At 47.2% G+C, this 21,391-nt stretch overlaps 1 protein-coding gene across 5 annotated transcripts in view; it reads right to left on the reverse strand.

Annotated features, from left to right (window-relative positions):
* The window catches only part of EPS8L2 (EPS8 signaling adaptor L2), a 139,059-nt gene that overhangs the window by 52,694 nt on the left and 64,974 nt on the right, over window positions 1-21,391 (reverse strand). For all 5 annotated transcript variants that reach the window (XM_005290613.5, XM_008174910.4, XM_065591931.1 and 2 more), the window contains one exon: window positions 6,316-6,380. In XM_005290613.5, the coding sequence (XP_005290670.2) occupies window positions 6,316-6,380 (65 nt within the window). The remainder of the gene's footprint in view (window positions 1-6,315; window positions 6,381-21,391) is intronic.

The raw sequence follows: 21,391 nt of genomic DNA on the forward strand, positions 1-21,391 counted from the left end.
GGGGAGAGGCTGGAGCTTCGCACTGGAACACTTGGCAGAGAGACAGGGTATCTCAATATTGCACGCTCAGACTGGACTCTGATGCAGTGTGAGCCCAAGTCCCCACTCACAAATCAGTCTGACACAGATCAGCATGCATGCAGGACCTGGGTCCTAGGACTCTGTTGGGGGGGGTGGATCTGAGTCATAGAATATTAGGATTGGAAGGGACCTCAGGAGATCATCTAGTCCAGTGGTTCCTGTGACGTTGTGCAGTCTATATGGTTTTATAAAAACATAATAAGAAGTGAATATAATGTAACTGGAATATGCTTCATGCAAAAGGTCTCTTGTAAGGTATCATTACAAAGCTTATAATCTACTGAGTGTGATCATCCTATTTGTATAAATGTACCACTCTTGTATCTAAAACTAGAAATATGAAATATAACTCTAAGGGCCTATTGTAATTATACAAAGTGTGGGCCATTAATAGTGGTTTGGAATCTTGATGACTCCCATTAACCAGGACCATTGTCTGCAGATGGCTGTGTTTACCTGTTAGTCTTCCTGTATATGTGTTTTTTTTCTCTTACTTAATTGGCCTCTCAGAGTTGGTAAGACAACTCCCACCTGTTCATGCTCTCTGTATGTGTGTATATATATCTCCTCAATGTATGTTCCACTCTATATGCATCCGAAGAAGTGGGCTGTAGTCCACGAAAGCTTATGCTCTAATAAATTTGTTAGTCTCTAAGGTGCCACAAGTACTCCTGTTCTTTTTGTGGATACAGACTAACACGGCTGCTACTCTGAAACCTGTCATTATGCAAGGCGCTGCATTTAGCCGTATGGAGTGGAAATCCATCAACTTCATGAAAAAACTCATACAGATACAGATAGACATAATCTTCCTTTCCAAATGCAAGCAGATGGACATCATACCAAAAGGACTAAAGGTAAAAAATCCATTACAATCTACATATCACACAGACTATGCTGAGAGACTGTGTCACACACTCTCAAAGAAACTGCAAAACCACCTGATCAGCATCCTATACAGCAAACAGGGAAAGATTAAGAATGAGCTCTCAAAACTGGATACTCTCATAAAAAACCAACCTTCCACACAAACTTCCTCATGGATAGACTTTACAAAAACTAGACAAGCCATTTACAAGACAAACTTTGCCTCTCTACAAAGGAAAAAGGACACTAAGCTATCTAAACTGCTACATGCCACAAGCAGCCACACCAGTAGTTCCCTTAACCCACCCAGCAATATTGTTAATCTTTCCAGCTATACTCTTAGCCCAGCAGAAGAGTCTGTCCTATCTCGGGGCCTCTCCTTTTGTCCCTCCAGACCCATGAACATGATACAGTTCTGCGTTGACCTAGAATCCTACTTTCGACGTCTCCGACTCAAAGAATATTTCCAACATACCTCTGAACAGCATACTAACCCACAGAATCCCCCCTACCAGCACTACAAAAAAAAGGATTCTGCGTGGACTCCTCCAGACGGTCGAAACAACAGACTGGATTTCTACATAGATTGCTTCCGTCAACGTGCAAAGGCTGAAATTGTGGAAAAGCAACATCACTTGCCCCATAACCTCAGCCATGCTGAACACAATGCCATCTACAGCCTCAGAAACCACCCTGACATCATAATCAAAAAGGCTGACAAAGGAGGTGCTGTCGTCATCATGAATACATTGGAATATGACCAAGAAGCTGCTAGACAGCTCTCTAACACCACATTCTACAGGCCATTATCCTCTGATCCCACTGAGGATTACCTAAAGAAACTACACCATCTGCTAAAAAAACTCCCTGACAAAGCACAGGAACAAATCTGTACAGACACATGCCTAGAACCCCGACCAGGGGTATTCTATTTGCTACCCAAGATCCATAAACCTGGAAATCCTGGACGCCCCATCATCTCAGGCATTGGCACCCTAACATCAGGCTTGTCTGGTTATGTGGACTCTCTCCTCAGACCCTACGCTACCAGCACTCCCAGCTATCTTCAAGACACCACTGACTTCCTGAGGAAACTACAATCCATCGGTGATCTTCCAGAAAACACCATCCTGGCCACTATGGACGTAGAAGCCCTCTACACCAATATTCCACACAAAGATGGACTACAAGCTATGAGGAACAGAATCCCTGATAATGTCACAGCTAACCTGGTGGCTGAACTTTGTGACTTTGTCCTCACCTACAACTATTTCACATTTGGGGACAATATATACCTTCAAGTCAGCGGCACTGCTGTGGGTACCCGCATGGCCCAACAGTATGCCAACATTTTTATGGCTGACTTAGAACAACGCTTCCTTAGCTCTCGTCCCCTAACGCCCCTACTCTACTTGCGCTACATTGATGACATCTTCATCATCTGGACCCATGGAAAAGAAGCAGGTGGGACCCAGTTGCAGGACAGACAACCAGAGCCCCAGGGAGAGCAGGGCCGTGCAGTTGGGGCTGGCAGGCCGAGCCCTGCCCCCGTCAGTGGTGGAGCCGGCAGCCCCGAGCCCCAGGGAGAGTGGGGCCGGGCACTTGGGGCCGGCAGCCCAAGCCCCAGTGGTCAGCAGGACCTGCAGAACAAGCTCCAGTGGAGCTCAGTTGACCGGGGCGGTCAATGGGGTCCAGCAGCAGGAGTCCCAAGGAGTGTGGATCCGGCAGCCCAGGCCCTGGCGTGGGGCCAGTAGCCTGAGCCCTGTGGTGGGCAGGGTGGCAGCTGAAACCCCAGACCTGCAGGTGGCAGCTCAGACTCCTGTCCTTGTCAGACAGGGGAAGTTGGTATGGAGGGCAGAGTGAGCAGGAGCAGTGCTGTACGTGGGGGGTAGTCCAAGCTAATTTGTCCCTCGCAGGACACCCTCCTAGGGAGAAACCTCGTGGCGGAAGAAAAGCTGTTTGGGAGCCAAACCAGCCGGAAGCACATTGTAGCCAGTGTAGCGTGTTAAGGTGCCTCTGTAATTGTCATTCTCTCTGGAGTGCTGTTTTGCTTCAGTGAGACTTGAGTGAATCTTCTCATTTTCTAGTTTGTTGGTTGTTAGCAGTCTCTCTGTGTTGTTTTTATTAGAACTTTTGTACACAAGTTCAATGGATGAGTGGCTGAAAAAGGAAAGTGTAAAGACGCAAGAATCAGCTAGTGTTTCCTCAAATCCACACTGGAAAATCTACATCTAATGATCATGATGGTCCTGGAAAGTCACTTACAAAGAAAAGAAAATATGATGATGATTATATAAAATATGGCTTTACATGCATTGATGATCAAGAATGTACAAAACCACTGTGTGTGATTTGTGGTGATGTTCTAGCAAACAGCAGCCTCAAACCTTCTCTACTTTGGCGCCATTTAGAAACTAGGCATCCTGCACAACTCGACAAGCCTGTTGATTTTTTTCAAGCGAAAATTAGCTGAGAGGAAAAGTGACATTACCAGTTTTATATCCAAAGCAAGTATTGATAATGAAAATGCACTTGAAGCATCATACCACGTGAGCTACCAAGTAGCAAAAGCATCAGAAGCCCATACCATAGCAGAGAGCTTGACTGGTCCACGTATAAAAGACGTGATGCATTGCATGCTCGGAGAAAAGGCTGCAAAAAGGATTGACATGGTACCTTTGTCCAATAATACATTGTCACGAAGAATTAATGACATGTCAAATAATGTAGAGACCATAATTGTACAGAGAGTGAAAAATAGTCCATATTATGCTATACAGTTGGATGAATCAACTGATGTAGCTCATCTAGCTATTTTGCTACTGTTTGTACATTATGTGAATGAAGGTCTGGTTGAAGAAGACTTGTTGTTTTGCCGACCATTGGAAGAACGTACAACTGGAGAAGATATCTTCAATCTGACTAATGCATATTTTCAAGAAAAGGAAATAGTTGGTCTCCCTGCCTAGGCATTTGCACTGATGGGGCCACATCAATGATGGGGAAGTATCCTGGATTTGTAGCTCGAACAAAAAAGGTTCCATCAAAAGTCTCTTGGACTCACTGCAGCTATCCATAGACAAGCCCTCACAACAAAACGCATGCCTGAGGGACTGAAGGAAGTGCTGGACAATGCAGTGAAAATGGTGAATTTCATAAAATCGCGGCCAACAAATTCCAGAATATGTCACGTATTTTGTGAAGAAATGGGTAGTATACACGATTGTCTGTTGACCCATACTGAAGTTAGATGGGGGCAAAATCCTGGTGCGCTTGTTGGAGCTTAGAACGGAAATCCTAGTTTTTTTTCAACAGCCACCCTTTCCACCTTGCCAGCTGTATGGAAAATAATGTCTGGCTCCAGAGCCTAACTTATTTAGCAGATATTTTCTCAAGAATTAATGACCTAAATTTATCTCTTCAAGGTCTCAATATAACAGTTTTCAATGTGCAAGACCGAGTTGAATCCATGATAAAGAAATTGCAGTTCTGGGAAAGTTGTTTGGAAAACAATCAAACTGAGTGTTTCAGTAATCTTCATGACTTCCTGGCAGAACATAAACTTCAGTTGGATCAATGCGCTAAAACCAATATAACTGCACACCTAAAAGGACTTTGCACAACTTTCAGGGATTACTTTCCAGCTATATCAGGCGATAATTACTGGATTCGCAACCCTTTTGATGATACCACTTTCTCAACAGAGATATTGAAAACTGAGGAAAAGGAGAAATTGATTGAGATCTCCTGTGATTACGAACTGAAAAGGAGTTTCAGAAATCTGTCATTGATCAACCTTTGGCTGAGTTTAAGAAACGAGTACCCCTTCTGGCAGAAAAAGCTGCTGCAGTTTTGTTACCATTTTCAACAACATACTTATGCGAGAAAGCGTTTTCCTCGTATGCATATCTGAAAACGAAATACAGAAACAGACTTGATGCCGAACCAGACCTGTGACTTTATCTTTCTCCAAAGGTTCCGGACTTCAAAGAGCTATGCAGAGCAAAGCAAGTGCATCCATCACACTGAGGAAATTTAAATTTAAATCCCTGGAAATATTCATTTTTAGGATGGGGTTCACGAGATTTCACAATTTAGAGAAAGGGGTTTGCGGGCTGTTAAAGTTTGGGAACCACTGATCTAGTCCAGCCCCCTGCTCAAAGCAGAACCAATCCCCAGTTAGATCATCCAACAGATTTTTGCCCCATATCCCTAAATGGCTCCCTCAAGGATTCAACTCTCAACCCTGGGTTTAGCAGGCCAATGCTCAAACCACTGAGCTATCCCTCCCCTGGGATGCTGGTCCAGCCCTGTCATTTTGCAGCTCAAGCTGCAGATGCAAGTCAGAAGGTCTGTGTAATGCATTATGGACTTGTTAGCACAGCTGTGAGACCTGGGTCCAGCAATTGTAAACCCAGGCAGTGTGGATGCCCAAGCACTGGCTCGGAAACACCAAGTCCACAAGCCCGGGTCCCACAGACCTGGGTTTACAATGAAGTGTAGACGTACACCCGGAGGCCTACTTAAGAGGGGGTGCAGCTCTGTGGAGGAACCAACCATCGCCACATGTAAGAAGAACTTTGGAGGGCAGGAGGAACCCTGCCCAGCCTGAAACATAGACAACCCATGGAATCACAGAAGGGGTGAGATCCGTCTTAGTACTCTTGTTATTTTGAAAGATCTCTATCTGTTGGGTGCTTTAAGAGTAAAATCACTGTGGTTAAGAAATTCCTTTGCTGTGTTTCTTGCTTTCCTGCCAGATTGTCCCTGAAGGGTTTAAACTGGAAGCCCAAAGTCTGGGTGGAATGCTAGGGGAGCATGTATCTATGACTGGGGAGCTTGGGAAGTTTTAAATGCTGGATTCAGGGTAACTGGATGGCAGAACCTCTCTGTCCCAAGGAAGAGTATCAGGCAAGAGGTCTGAGCCCAGGAGTGTGTCCTAAGAAACAGTGACTAGACTCTCTACCCAGACCCAGTTGGCTTGGAAGCACAAGTCTACTGTCAACAGACTGGTGACTGCATGGAGTGGGCCAGGTTGTAACAATATGTTTCAATTAGCCCTCAAAAGGCATTGGGCATGGGAAAAGGAAAAAAGAACTAGCAGACTATGTCCCAAATACTGGGGAAAGGAGAATGCAGTTCAAGAGGTTTCATTGTCAGACACTATTAATGACTTCTTGTGGGTAAGGTGATCTTTGCTCATTCGTAGAAAGGCTTCTAATTGGCCTCTGAACTAATTAGGTTCCATGATGTGTCATGCATAGTGAATTAAGCAAGGGTCATGATATAAATGAACCAGGTGTCATTATCAGTTTATTGCTGACGCAGTTTATTGCTCATTCCCGTAAAGGCTCTGTGCAAACTCACCTGTACATGGTACTGCGATGTCTCGTGCATAATTACATTGGAGTTGGAGTATTTCTTCCTTTGTTCTGAAAAAAAGAAAAAAAAAACAAGCCTTGCATTTAATGTTCACTTATCAGTGAAATAGGATCCAAGGACCGTAGTTCACATGACTGGCTCTACTGCGTTTCTCACTCCCTCTGAATGTATTGGATTAATCAAATCCATTGGAAACAGGATATGTGTCGAAAAATATATTAACCTTTATTACAAAGACTCACAAACAACATGTCTGGATTTTCAGATTACCGGTAACTTGATTTCTGGAAGCCAGGGGCAGAGTGCTTGTTTGTCAAGGAAATGAAACTTAAAAAGCCAGATAAACTATGAGGTTATCAGAAGAGAGCTAGTGAGTTATGGCTCCCCTGCCTGAGAAACCTGGCTCAGGGCTACAAAGCAAAATTGATCTGAAAAGGAAATTATGAACACCCACCACCCTGCACAAAAGCTCTACATTACAGCTGGGCAAAATGTCTGACAATATTTTTTTTTAAATGCAGATTCAGGTCAAATTTACCAAATTGTTTCTGTCCAAATAAAAAAAAAATCAAAACTTTTTCTTTTGATATTTTCTAAAACATCAATAATACTTTCAATACAATTTTGGAAAACTGAAAATAGGGTTTTTTTTTAAACTCTGAAAAATGTACTGGGAGGGGATTTGGAAAAAAAAATTGAAATGTCAGTTTTTTGAGCAGCATTAATCATCACGTTTAGGGGTTAACCTTGAGAGCTACAATACTTGCATCAAAAAGTCTTGATGCCTGATGATGCTCACATCCTCTCAATGCAATCTCAGTGTATAAAGGAGTGGGTTTATTCCCCCCACCCATCAGACTGAATTGGTGTGCTTTGCATCCTTTAAGCTACTCTGACAGGCAGTGTGCGTGCATGGGCTTCATCTCCCACACTTCCATTCCTAGCAGCTGTTTTCCCTATTGTATAATCCCAAGCATTGTGGTCTACAGGAAAGAGTATAGCTCTAGGAGTTGAGAGATCTTGACTTCTAATCCTGGCTCTGCCACTGCTTGCTGTATGGCCACGGGTGAGTCACTTTACTGCTCAGTCTGTTTTCCCCATCTGTGAAATGGGGATATCACTATTTATAGGGCTGTCTTGAGGGTTAATTATTTCACATCTGTCCCTTGCATTAAATATGTCAAGAAGTATATGAATGCTAAAATTACTACTTTCTAGAGCTTACCTTCCAGCTGCTGCTATTTATTTAGTGTCACAAGGGTACACAGGGCTTTACAAATCTAAAAAAACCACAAGCTCCCCACCCTGAGGAACTCATTATCCAAGAATCCAATCCAGCTCCTACTAAAGTCAACAGTAAAACGCCTATTGTCTTCAGTGGAACGGAATCAGACTATAAACTAAGGCTATGGCTACACTACAGAGCTTACAGTGGGGCAGCTGCACCAGTGCAGCTGTGCTGCTAGTGCAGACGCTCTCAGCTGATGTGAGAGAGCTCTCCCGTCAATTACTCCAATCCCAGTGAGCGGCAGTAGCTATGTCGGCGGGAGAACGTCTCCCGCCGGCATTGTGCTGTCCACACCGGCGCTTAGTGTAACTTACGTCGCTCAGGGGGCTGGTTTATTCACACCCCTGTGTGACATAATTTATACTGACGTAAGCTGTGGTGTGTACATAGCCTAAAAGATAATAGAAGGGTGAGTATCAAACATGGAGGAGGAAGGAGGGGATGGGATAGGGAGAGGGATGCCCAGACAAGGGGAAGGGGAGAATCATGTGCAGAGCATCTGGCTTGCTTTCACACAACAAACTTTTGTAACAGGAATTGTGTTGCTTCATATGTTTATTTATAGACATGCATGCACCTATCTTATCATGATCAGATGCGGCAGTGACCATAAGGAACACCCAAGCAGAGATTAGCAGTGGAAAGCCGGCAGAGTGTTTGGAGGAAGCACTGAAAAAAGGCGAGGGAGAGCGCTTGGTGCCCGGGAGTAAGGAGGCGGCTCCAAGCATGGACTGGAAATGGCCTAGCGTCAGGAGTGGGAGGAGACAGCAAGGTATAGTGGTGCTAGCAATGCACTGAGTGACAAGACAGAGGAGGAAATGAGACTTGAGAGGCAGGCAGGAGCAGAACTCTGCAGAACCCTGAAGTGAGGAGAAGGAAGTTGAATATGATACAGAAGGAGGTGGGAAGATGGTACAGAGATTTGAGTTGGGGCATGGGTGGTGGGTTACATAGGCTGGGGGAGGCTGTGCCTCCCCAAACAGCCAGGCATAGCCCTGCCCCCTGCTTACCACCACTCCCTGCGTGCGGCTCCAGCCCCTAGTGCTCTGGTTGGGGAGGCTGGGGCCGTGCACCACCCACCCTCCCACACTCTGGGGCTGGGGGAGGCTGCAGCTGCATGCCGCCCATGCTCCTGGCACTCCTTTGGGGCTGAGGCCGCCTGCCGCCTGCCCTCCCAGTACTCCTTTGGGACTTGGGGGCTAGCCTGGGGCGGGACTGGGCCAATGGCCATGGTGGTGGTGGGGGCTCTGAGCTCCGGGGGGCAGAAGGGGTGGGGCCTCGAGGAGAAGGGGTGGGGCTGGGGGCTAGCCTCCCCCAGTTGGCAGTTCACGTGCTGCCCATGAGGAGGGGGTTATACAGAAAGTCCAGCAGGAGAAGATAAATTGGAATGGACACAGGTGAAAAGTAGGGAGGCCCAATAGAACAAAGGTCCAATGGTCAAAGCAATTAATGTCCAAATCTACCAATGAGGAACTGCTTCAATGTGGACATGAGCTAATCTTGCCCTTCCCTTTCTGATGACTGAGAGACATGCCAAGCAATGCTCTCAAACCCCACCAGCCTGGGAAACCCCAATCCCATGGCATCTCCCAATTCATGTGGTTGTATGCTACAGTATCTACCAAATTAGCTGGCCAGTCACTTCTTTAGATTTTTTCAAAATATGTCAATAGTTGAGTGCTAGCAAGAAAGTGAGTCAGCAGGTTCTTCAGGCCATCCTTGTTCTTCATCCATACATTACTCACAAAGAGCAACAAACAGAGTTCCAGCAAACAAGTTGTTTGAAACAACCCACAAGGGGAGAAGTAATGGTCGTTTTAATCTTAAGTGGGGTACAAGTGCTGGTCCAAGAGGTGAATATAGCTGGACCACTTGGTAATAGTGACCATAAAGTAATTAAAATTAACATCCTTGTGGTGGGGAAGATACCAAAGAAGCCCACCACAGTAGCATTTAACTTCAAAATGGGGAACAACACAAAAATGAGGACGCTAGTTAAACAGAAATTAAAAGGAACAGTCATAAGAGTTAAATGCCTGCAAGCTGCATGGAAACTTTTTAAAAACACCACAATGGAGGCTCAAATTAAATGTATATCCCAAATAAAGCAAATTGATAAATTAAACAGTAATAAGTTACCAGAACCAGATGGTTTACACCCAAGAGTTCTAAAGGAACTCAAATATGAAATTGCAGAACTACTGACTGTGATATGTAACTTAACACCTAAATCAGTTTCTGTACCAGATGACTGGAGGACAGCTAATGTGATGCCAATTTTTAAAAAGGGCTCCAGAGGAAATCTTGGAAATTACAGGCTGGTATGCCTAATTTCAGTACCAGGCAAACTGGCTGAAACTATAATAAAGAACTGAATTACCAGATACATAAATTAACGTGATTTGTTGGGGAAGAGTCAACATGGCTTTTGTAAACAGAAATTATGCCTCACCTATTAGAATTCTTTGAGGAGCTCAACAAACATGTGGAGAAGGGTGATCCAGTATACAGAGTGTACTTGGACTTTCAGAAAGCTTTTGACAAGGTCATTCACCTAAGGCTGTTAAGCAATCATAAGATAAGAGGGAAAGTACTCTCATGAATCAATAATTGGCTAAAAGACAGGAAACAAAGGGTAAGAGTAAATGGTCAGTTTTCACTGTGGAGAGAGATAAATAGCAGGGTCCCCCGGGAATCAGTACTTGGACCATGCTGTTCAACATATTCATAAATGATCTGGGAAAAGGGGTAAAGACCGAGGTGAAAAAGTTTGCAGATGATACAAAATTACTCAAGGTTGTTATTCTTTGCAGTCTGCTTCAGACTTAATTAAGGGATCTCACAAAACTGAGTGTCTGGACAATAAAATGGCAGGTGAAATTCAGTGTTGATAAATGCAAAGTTATGCATGTTGGAAAACATAATCCCAACTACCTATTCAAAATGATGGGGTCTAAATCAGCTGTTACCACTCAAAAAAGAGATCTTGGAGTCATTGTGGATAGTTCTCTGAAAATATCAGCTCAATGTGCAAAGGCAGTCAAAAAAATCTAGCAGAATATTAGGAACCATTAGGAAAGGAAAAGATAAGAAGACAGAAAATAGCATAATGCCACTATATAAAATCCATGGTACACCCATACTTTGAATACTGTGTGCAGATGTGGTCGCCCCATCTCAAAAAAGATCTATTAGAATTGGAAAAAGTACAGAAATGGGCAACAAAAATGATTAGGGGGATGGAACAGCCGCGTTCATATGAGGAAAGTTAAAAAGACTGGGACTGTTCAGCTTGGAAAAGAGATGACGAAGGGAGGATATGACCAAGGTCTGTAAAATCATGAATGGAGTGGAGAAAGTGAATAAGAAAGTGTTATTTACTCTTTCACATAATTCAAGAACCAAAGGTCCCCAACGAAAATTAATAGGCAGCAAGTTTAAAAGAAACATAAGGAAGTACTTCTTCACACAATACACTGTTAACCTGTCGGACTCATTGCCAGGGGATGTTGTGAAGGCCAAAAGTATAAATGGGTTAAAAAAAGATTGAGATATGTTCCTGGAGGACCGGTCAATCAGTGGCTATTAGCCAAGATGGTCAGGGATGTAATCCCAAGCTCTGGGTGTCCCTGAACCTCTGGCGGCCAGATGATGGGAGTGGACGACAGGGGATGGATCACTCAATTTCCCTGTTCTGTGTCAACTGCCAATGTAACAAACAGCAAAGGCACAGTCTGGGCCTTTGTCTCAGCCCTACGATACCTGGATGAGGTGTCCTCCTTTGCACCAAAGCCTCCTTCCTCTCTCACACAAGCAGCCACTCTGCAAAGGGAGGGGAAGCTGCTGGTCTGGAGTTTCAATGACCAGGTGGTGCCTTGGTATCTTGTCCAGTGAGTTTATATGTTAAAATCTATTGTTGGGATTTCTACTGTACCTGGGACCCAAGTGCTATGACTTTCAGAAATAGGACTTGTGTCCTTCCACATCTGTGCATGTGCTACCAGCCCGGTGGCCAGAGGCACCTGTGTGCTCAGGGGTATCTTACCTCTGACTGGTTGCTTGTGCCTAACACACAACTGGAGCTGGCCAATGCCACCACCTGCAGCCTCTCTTACTGCCAGTCCAAATCATTCCTATGCTGTGGTAGGCAGCTGCAGACTTAGCTGCCAGGGCTGGTTCAGCAAGCAGAGTATGGGTCTTTCTTACTGCATTGTGTATCTCCCCTTTTCTCCTGGACTACTAAACTGTGCCCTAGGTTATTACAATACACTGTATTCTGTCTCAGCGGTGTCTGAGCAATATTATAGGTCAAGCACCAACAGTGTTTGATAATCTGTGGAAGACACTAAAAGAATTGTCCCTGCCCCAAAGGGCCTGCAGGTAGAGCTAGTCCAAAATATTTTTGATGGAACAATTTTTTCACTGGAAAATGCAGTTTTGTCAAAATCTAAATGTTTTGTGGGAACATGGCAATTCTCAGGAAATTTTCGATGGGGACAAAATCTAAACGAATAATTTACTTTCTCATTTCAATAGTGTCCTAACATTTTGTTTTGATTAACATTTCAGTTCGTTTCAGTTTGACTATTAGAATTACAATTACATTATACTCCAATCAGGGCCGGCTCTAACTTTTTTGCCACCCCAGGCAAAAAAGAAGAGTGCTGCCCCGCCGTAACACACACACCCCCAGCGGCACGCCGCCGACGCCCCCCAGCGCTGTGCTGGGCCGCCCAAATCCTTGGAGCACCGGGTCGCCGAACGCCCCCTTTTCCCCCCCCGAGCGCCACGCCAGACCGCAGAACTCCCCCTGCCCCCCCACCTGAGTGCTGTGCCGTGCCGCCCAAACCCCTGCCCCCCCCCAAGTGCCTCGCTGGGCCGGCCAACCCCCCGAGCACCGTGCCTCGCCGGGCCGGCCAAACCCCCGGAGCGCCTCGCCGGGTCGGCCAAGCACTGCGTCTCCCCCCCAAGCGCTGCGCCTTGCCGGGCCGTCCAAACCCCTGGAGCGCTGGGCCGCTCAAACCTCCCTCCCCAGCACTGCACCAGGCTGGGACGCCCAAACCCCCGGAGTGCTGGGCCACGCTGCCGAATCTCCCCCCTCCCCCCCCCCCCAGGACTGCGCTGCCGAAACACCCCCCCGCGCTGCCCGGCCAAAACCTCGAGCGCCCCCGCCCCCAACATTGGCCGGGGCTTCTAAGGTGCCGCCCCAAGCACGTGCTTGGTTGGCTGGTGCCTGGAGCAGGCCCTGACTCCAATATGTAATATATCATATTGTTTTGACATTATCAAAATGATATTGCAGAAATAAAACAATTTGCTGGTTCCAAATCAAATTTGGGAGGTGGGGGGTGGGAAAATGCTTGTTCCAATGGAATTTTTGACTCTTTCTGCTGATTCAGAATGAAAAGGTATCTTAGAATTTCCTGCAGAATGGAAAATCTGTTTTTTGACCAGCTCTACTTACAGGTCAAATATGAGTTTCCAATCCACAAAAAGTACTGATGAAAAATGACCATGATTTATCAGTGAGAGCCTAATCTAATATACAGTGTTTCTAATGCACCCGTCACTACTCTGTCTAGGCACCATGTATGAAGAATCTTGTGGTTTTAACTATTTGAAAAAATTAATCAACATCTAACCTGTGCCAGTGTGGTATCTGTGCCAAGATACCTCCGGCCCTCATAGGTGGGAGACAAGCAAAAGACAACTCAGGAACTTGGTAATGGGTAGTGGAGAAATCTCTGTTCAAATGTTTGTTGTTTCTAAATTCAGATAAGGAGGCTATTGATGTCTTAGCACTATTCCCCTTTGCGAAGCTGGGATTTGCAAATGAAAAGACGGTGGGAAAGCTGGTAAAAGTACAGACTTCACAACAAACTTCTTGAATGAGAGCAAGGGTAGTCTTGAGGCACTGAAATAGCATGCGAGAGACCTGGGTTCAATCCCCTGCTTTTGCCAGAGGATTGACCCTGGGCAAGTCATAGTGTGTCTATTCCTCCATTCCCATCTAGCAGAGGGTTACCACTTCTATCTCCCACCCTGTCTTGTCTATTAAGACCAGTCTGTATGAGAAAGCTGCACCAGTTTTTAAACCACTTTAGTTAGGGCACGTCTTCACTACCCACCGGATCGGCGGGTAGCAATCGATCTATTGGGGATCGACTTATCGCGTCTAGTGAAGACGCGATAAAATCGATCCCCGATGGCTCTGCCATCGACTCCGGAAATCCACCACGGCAAGAGGCGGAAGCGGAGTCGACGGCGGCGCGGCAGCAGTCGACTCGCTGCCGTCCTCACAGCCAGGTAAGTTGACCTAAGATACGCAACTTCAGCTACGCTATTCATGTCGCTGAAGTTGCGTATCTTAGGTCGACCCCTCCTCCCCCTCTTTCCCCTGTAGTGTAGACCTAGCCTTACGGCCGTGTGAAAGGCTGTGTGGATCCTCTTATTTTAGTTTATTTTGGTTTAGCATAAGGCAGTTAGTGATCAGCTGGGTTAAGTAACCAAGATAAGCCACAGTTAAACCAAAATAAGTGTCCACGTGGGAACTTAAAAACTGTTTCAAGTTAAATCAGTGTTAACTTTCTCATGCAGACAGGCCTTGGATTGTAAGCTTTTCAGGACAGTAGCTTACTATGCGTTAGGGACTGCACTGTACAAACACAAGGAGACCTCAGATCTCAGTTGGAGTTTCTAGGTGCTACTCTCATGCTAATAATAATAATAATAATAACAACAAAATCCAGGGCATAGATGGTGCAGGTCAAACCTGAGCCCTCAACGCTGTTTTTGTTCTTTGTCTCCCCTCTCCTGTGTAAACCTTTTCCCGGAATTCACCTCAAGCATTTTTTTTCCCTCCAGCCTGCCAGGCAGAACTGATCTCACTTCAGAGCTTGGATCATGCTGTTTGAGAATGGCCAGCAGGTGGCTCTCTACAGCAATATTAGCCTCACCCATGCTGCCTTCTCTAGGCACTAACCACATCAATTCTGCTGAGGCGGGGGCTCTCAGCTCACTGTGGGATGAAGGACTGAAGACCCCTTCTTGCCATCATGCTGAAGGGTTTAGCTAGCTTTGCATCACTGCTTAGCCAGGGTGGGTTGGTAGTCTAATCTGGTTCCCTATAATCCATCTCACAAAACTGAGTTGGCAGTTAACCATCCTTCTTCACTAGATCTTGATTGGGCTGGTTGTCAGGGAACCACAGCCTGCGACTAGTGTTCCTGGCTGCTTGGCCAGAGGAAGAACATTTTTAGTTTTTATTAACAACAAAGCTAACCGGTGGTTCTGGGACATCGTAAACGTCCCGAGGAAGGAACATGGAGGTGGAAATAGAACAAGATGCACCAGCTTTCAATTATACCCTTGTGTGGGTTGGTGGTAGCTGATTTTTAATGACTTTTCTTATTTTTGAGTCTGAGAGGAGACCCTTAAGCCTACATTACACATGTTTCCATGTGCTTTGTCTCTGGAGCTACTTAACAGAGCAACAGCAGCTCCTAGTAGTCCTTAACTGGTAGGTGTAAACAAATATAAGAGTTTACTATGGACGCACTGGCAAAAGCATAAATGAGTAAGACTAAAAACTTCAGACTCGGTATGTTTTTATAATGTTAGAACTGTGCCAGAGGTGTATTGGAGGAAGGATGTTTTTGTGATTAAGGTGCTGATTAAGGAGAGCTGGGTTCAATTCCTAGCTCTGACATCCAGTATGACCTTGGATAAAACAGTTAATCTCTCTGTGTCCCTGTTCCCCATTTCAGTGTCCTACATCTATAGAAACTTTCCGTTTCTATTCTCTCTTCATTTTAGTCGCAAGTTGCCCCAGCTTCAATGGAAATGTACAATGAGGCACTCGAGTGTTTGTGCACAAAGTTACCGGGCTGTGGGATTAATGTCTAACCTGAATAAGACTTTTCCATAGCGGCAGTTGTATAATTCAGCATTTCGGACCTAAATAATAAAAATGACAACACCAAGTCTGTGTGGGATGAAGATCAATTTGGATCTTGGGACATTGTGTGCCTTCCTTTTTAAAATGAATTTACTACTGGTGAAACAGGCCAAATTGTCAGGTCTGAAAAATAAAACTTTTTAACATTAGAACAAGTTTATCTCAAATTTCCCCCTGTCTGTAAAGGTCTGGCTGAACTGGATAAGGGCCTAGCAATGGAATAGCAGGGGGTGCTACATAAGAGGACTGAGGTACATTGGCAGCGCTGTGGTAGGGCAGGTTTAGAACAGGATGGGCTGTTGTAGTTCAGGGAGGAGGTGAATGGACGAGCTGTGTGGGAAAGCTTGTGCAGTGCCTGCTTTCACCATGCATGGTTCTACATACAACCAGCTCTCCATGTGCAAATATGCTCATCCTCTCCTCCCTTTTATTTTCTCATAGTTGCTGTTCATTGTATAGCAGGGACCCCAACACCCATTTCCTAGGACAATGGTTGATCTCTGCTGTTTTATGTGCCATGTAATATGAGCTGTTCAATATGAGAGAACTCTATGTTTCAAAAACTAAACTAGCTCTTTATTAGGGGGATTATTTACAGAGTTGCCATAACTGCAGCTAGCTTTCCAGCAATGTGCACACAGACTGGTTTCTTGGTACCTCCTTCAAATTCTTCCCTCCTGCAACCTGTGCTCCTTCCTCCAAGTTCCATGCAGGTTGCAACAGCTGCCATAGAGAGAGGAGAACTTGGAACTTACCATTTAGAACTTAATGAGCTATGGAATCCCAAGTCTCTGAAGCATTTGCTTTATTTGGGAAGTGGGGCAAGGCAAATCAATTATTTCACCCTCCCAAAACAAGATTTTGAAATATTTTGAGAAATCTGTAGAACTTCCTGAAAAGTTCTAGGGCTTTGGTGAAACCTCAAACTTTTATATGTTCTCCCTTTCCTTCACCTATGCCATCTGATTACTATACATATAGGGACCCACCCAAAGCCCACTTCAATCAGTGGCAGAGCTTTCCATTGACTTCAGCTGGCTTTGCATCAGGTCCTATTCCCTGATCAGGTCAGATGTACTGCTCTAGTAGGGTTACCATTCGTCCGGATTTACCCGGACATGTCCTCCTTTTTGTGTTAAAAATAGCGTCCGGGAGGGAATTTGTAAATCACTCAAAATGTCCGGGATTCCCCCCCCAGGCAGAACGAGGTGCAGCTGAGAGGGCTGCAGGAAAGTCAGCCTCTCACCTGGGGCTCTGGCAGCCAGAGCCCTTCCCCCTGCAGCTTGCAGGGCTAGATTCCGGAGCAGCTGTAGAGCTCCTCCTCCCCGCCCCCCCGCATTCTGAGCCGGCCGGCCTGCCTGGCCGTTTGCATCGGCCTCGGCAGCCCCTCCTCCCTGGCAGCCCAGCGTCCCGCTCCGGCAGCACTGTGCAGGGGCAGGGACCGGGTTGTGTGTTGCGCTGGGGAGCGCAGCCACGTGTCCAGCTCCACACAGAGCCCAACATCATGTTCTGAGCAGCGGGGTAAGGGGGCCAGGGGGCAGGAGAAGGGGCAAGGAGGTTCTGGAGGGGGCAGTCAAGAGACGGGGGGGTCGGGAGTTCAGGGGGGGGGCTTTTTGGGGAGGTGGAGAAGGTTTTGGGCAGTCAGGGTACAGGTAGGGGGTAGGGTCCTGGGGGGCAGTTGGGGGGGGTCTTAGGAGGGGGCAGTTAGGGGACAAGGAACAGGGAGGCTTAGGTAGGGGGTGGGGTTCTGGAGGGCAGTTAGGAGCAGGGGTCCCAGGAGGGGACAGTCAGGGGACAAGGAGCGGGGGGGGCGGGGTTTGGGAGTTCTAGGGGGGAGCTGTCAGGGGGCAGGAGTGGGGAGAGGGATCGGAGCAGTCAGGGGACAGGGAGCAGAGGGGTTTAGATGGGTTGGGAGTTCTGGGGGGGGAGCTGTCAGGGGGTGGAGAGTGGTTGGATGGGGCGTGGGAGTCCCAGGGGTCTGAGTGGGGGTGGGGGTGTGGATAAGGGTTGGGGCAGTCAGGGGACAAGAGGCAGGGAGGCTTAGGTAGGGGGTGGAGTCCTGGGGGGTAGTTAGGGGCAGGGGTTCCAGGAGGGGGCAGTCAGGGGACAAGGAACGGGGGGAGGGTTGGAGGTTCTGAGGGGGGCGGGAAGTGGGAGGGGCAGGGGCGGGGCTAGGGCGGGGCTCCTCCCGTCCTCTTTTTTGCTTGCTGAAATATGGTAACCCTAGCTCTAGGACTAGCTCCACCTCTCTGCCTGCATCTCCAGCAGGGATGGATTGCTGACTGGGTTTACCTCTCACTGGAGAGGCCTTTCTTTGTAAGTACAAAGCTGTCACTTTGATAATTTATGCAGGTGCTGAACAACTCCAGGGGGCCTCTTCTGCTGTCTAATCAGTGCTGCATCTCCACTGCTCTGCTCACAATACCAAGTAGCTGCAAAAATAAAATAAAAGGAAAACCAAAACTTTCCAGCTCCTTTTGTTGATTCTCCAGGGCAGTATGTTTGTGTTACCTTTAAGGTCCGTAGAACAAGGACAACCTGGCTTTGTCACCGTGAGATGCTGTCCTTAGATGTCATTCAAGTGAGGATCTTCTAAAACCAACACTTTGGCAGCTGCTTAGGGGGTGGATTGGCGGGTGTGTTGTATGTACATTTGTCTGGCTCTTTACCTTAGGCTTCTGTTTACTTCTCTTCCAAGATCCCCTTCCACCTTCCTGTTGATCCTGCCCAACCCGTCCCAACCTCAAAGCATAAATGCCTGAAAACTGACACACTGAATGAGGAGGATGCCGATATGTTTAGTACTGGAGAATTGCAAAGCTCCCATTTGGGGCACGCTTGAGCGCTTTACTTCTGTTTAAGTACAGACAGAAGATTCTAAGCAGAAAGACAGCAGTAGACTGTAGTAGCCTCACCATCACAGGCCTTGTCTACATAGGAAAGGTGCATCAGTTTAATATGGGAATAGGGGGGTTAAACCAATATAGTTAATCTGATGCAAAGCCCTGTGTGGATACTCTGATTTTGGTTCAGCAGAAACTTGTTCTCAGTCAACTTATGCTCAGCTGACATAAGCATCTCAAACCAAAATAGTGTCCACACAGGGACTTATACTAGTTTAACAATGATAGTTTAAATTCACACTTTTAGGTTCAACCAGTATAACAGACAAGGCTTTGAAGCCAGCAACTTTCTCATTAGTGTTTCCCAAGCTGCTGTTCGGCACAGCTCCGTCCTCAACCTGCTTAATTTTATACAGGGGAAAGCTGGACTATCCGTAACGTTAGCTAATTTATCTGTGTCCTTCTGGGTTATCAGATGCCTCTAATAACAGAATCCTTTGTGTTCCTCCAGCACCTTCCATTGGAGAAGCTCAAAATACTTTACAAACATTATCCAGTCTTTACAACGTCGCTAAGAGGTGAAGTAGTTACATTTTCCCCATCCGATAGGCTGGGGGAAAGTGACTTTCCCAAGGTTACATGGTAACTCACTGTCACAGCCTGGATCAGACTCTAAGATTATGTCTTTGCTGCAGAGATAACTTGGGTTCTTACTCCTGTGTTGCCCCAACCCCCTCCCTTCCACACACAAAATCCTCTCACTGGATTTAATGGTGCTTTCAACCCTAGCTAGCTGGCCTGACTGGGGCTATGAGATAGAGGCCGAGTGCCACTATCACTTGGGCTGGTAACCCGCCTACTTTGCAATGAGAACCCTGGCTGAACCTCTCAGAGTCCTGATAGTCCTCTAATGCCCTTCCCACAATGCTCTCTGTGTGCCCAGAAGGTAGGGTTACCATTCGTCCGGATTTTCCCGGACATGTCCGGCTTTTTGGGCCTCAAATCCCCATCCGGGGGGAAATCCCAAAAAGCCGGACACGTCTGGGAAAATAGGGAAGGAGGGCCCGGCGGTGCTTGGCCGGGGCCGGAGGGGCCGGGGCCGGCGTGGTGCTCAGCCGGGGGTGGGGGGCCGGCATGGTGCTCGGCTGGGAGCCGGGGGCGCGGGCACTTGGCCGGGGGCCGGCGCCCCAGGGCCCGAGCCAAGCCAGGCGGGAGACGCCGGAGCCAGAGCCTCTTGGCCTGGGCCAGCCGCCTAGCCGCCGGAGGGAGCCGCTCGGCCAGGGGGGCCGGACTGGGCCGTGCCGCGCCACACCCCGCCCCAGCCTACCTGCTGCCTCCCTGTTTCAGGCTTCCCACGAACATTTGATTCATGGGAAGCAGGGGAGGGGGAGGAGCAGGGGGCGGAGCGTTGAGGGGAGGGGGCAGAGTTGGGCGGGGAAGGGGCGGAGTTGGGGCGGGGCCAGGGCCCCATGGAGTGTCCTTTTTAAAAATTAAAATATGGTAATCCTACAGAAGGGCAGACAAGTTCTTCCACAATTTAGAGCAGCTCATGTTACTGCAGCGCTAAGAACCATAGGATGTGCCCCCAAATGCCCTAGCAACACATACAGGTGACTGCAGCACTAGTGAGGACACAGTGACTGAGGTAAGGCTTTGCAATGTGGCTGCTCACCCCCCAGGTGCTAGTCACCTGGGTTCTGATCACCAGAGTTAACTGCAGTGAAGGCGTACCCTAAATCTGCTGGCTTCCAGCCTGTTGCTTTTACCCTCGCTCTCGATCTGCTAGGGCAATGGTGGACTCATGGCATTGCAACCAACCCATGTGCAATACCCAAAATTATTCCTTTCAGTGCTGAAGTAAAGTATTGTGCAATATCTAACCAATAGCTTGATGGCCAATAGCTTTGCTTTAAATTGCCATTTGGGATGCTTTGGTTGCACACAGTCTCTGTTTCCTGAAACAGTCCAGCCTACAGGTGCTGCAAAGATAGTACAACCCGGTGGAAGGAATTCTTTGCATTACTGGTACCCTCTTGCTGACTGGACAGAGGTGCATCGATTGGCGCCAAAGAAGTTCTCCTTTATTCTTTGACTTGAAAGATGATAGCTCTGATGTCCTATGGGGGTGTGTGAAGTTTTAGTGTGGGGAATTGGGAAGGAAAGTCTCAGGGCTCTGACATGACTATGGCAAACCCCCCAGGGCCGACGAGGGGTGGGGAAGCTAGTACACATTACCGGGGCCCGGCAGTCCAGAAGGGGGCCCGGGGCCCGGCTTCCCCCCCCCCCCCCATCGGCCCTGTTTAGCCGGTCCTCCCTTGCTGGGGGGCCCTACAAAAATTTTTCACCGGGGCCCGAACCCGCTCTCGGCGGCCCTGCAAACCCCACAGGGGAAAGGAGCATGTTGATAAAAGCTGGCAATTCATAATCTCTGATCCACTCAGCATAAACCTGTAGTAACCACTGCTCTATTTTTCCCCTTTTCTCTTGCTTATGGCAACACACTGGCAGCGTGCCGTGACATTCAGTCAGGCATGCAGTTCAACGCTTGCATGCAAAATGGCATCCTCTGTGCAGCGGGACCTGGCATATATGGGGCGTGCAAGGTCACACTGTGCAGAGGATGCCATTTTGTAGAACAAAATATGCTCCTTGCACGTTGGAGCTAGACTAAATCATCCTTCAGGCACAGCCAGTCCGGGGCATGCAATGTGTGTGTTGCACACTCAGCTGGATGCCAGTAACACACACAAAGCCAGAGAGCGACAGGAAAACAACTGAGCTGGTGTAAATCCAGAGTAAATTCATTGAAGTCAATGGAATTGCTTAGGCTTTACAGCAGTGTGAGAGCAGAATTTGATCCATCCTCTTTTATTGGATGACTCCTGCCATTCATACCCAGTGCAGCATCCAGACAAAATGCAGGAGAGGAAGGATGGTTGTGTGGTTAAGGCACTGGACTGGGTTGTGGTTCAA

This window comes from Chrysemys picta, chromosome 4 (genome assembly GCF_011386835.1).
Source record: "Chrysemys picta bellii isolate R12L10 chromosome 4, ASM1138683v2, whole genome shotgun sequence".
Lineage (NCBI taxonomy): Eukaryota > Metazoa > Chordata > Testudines > Emydidae > Chrysemys > Chrysemys picta.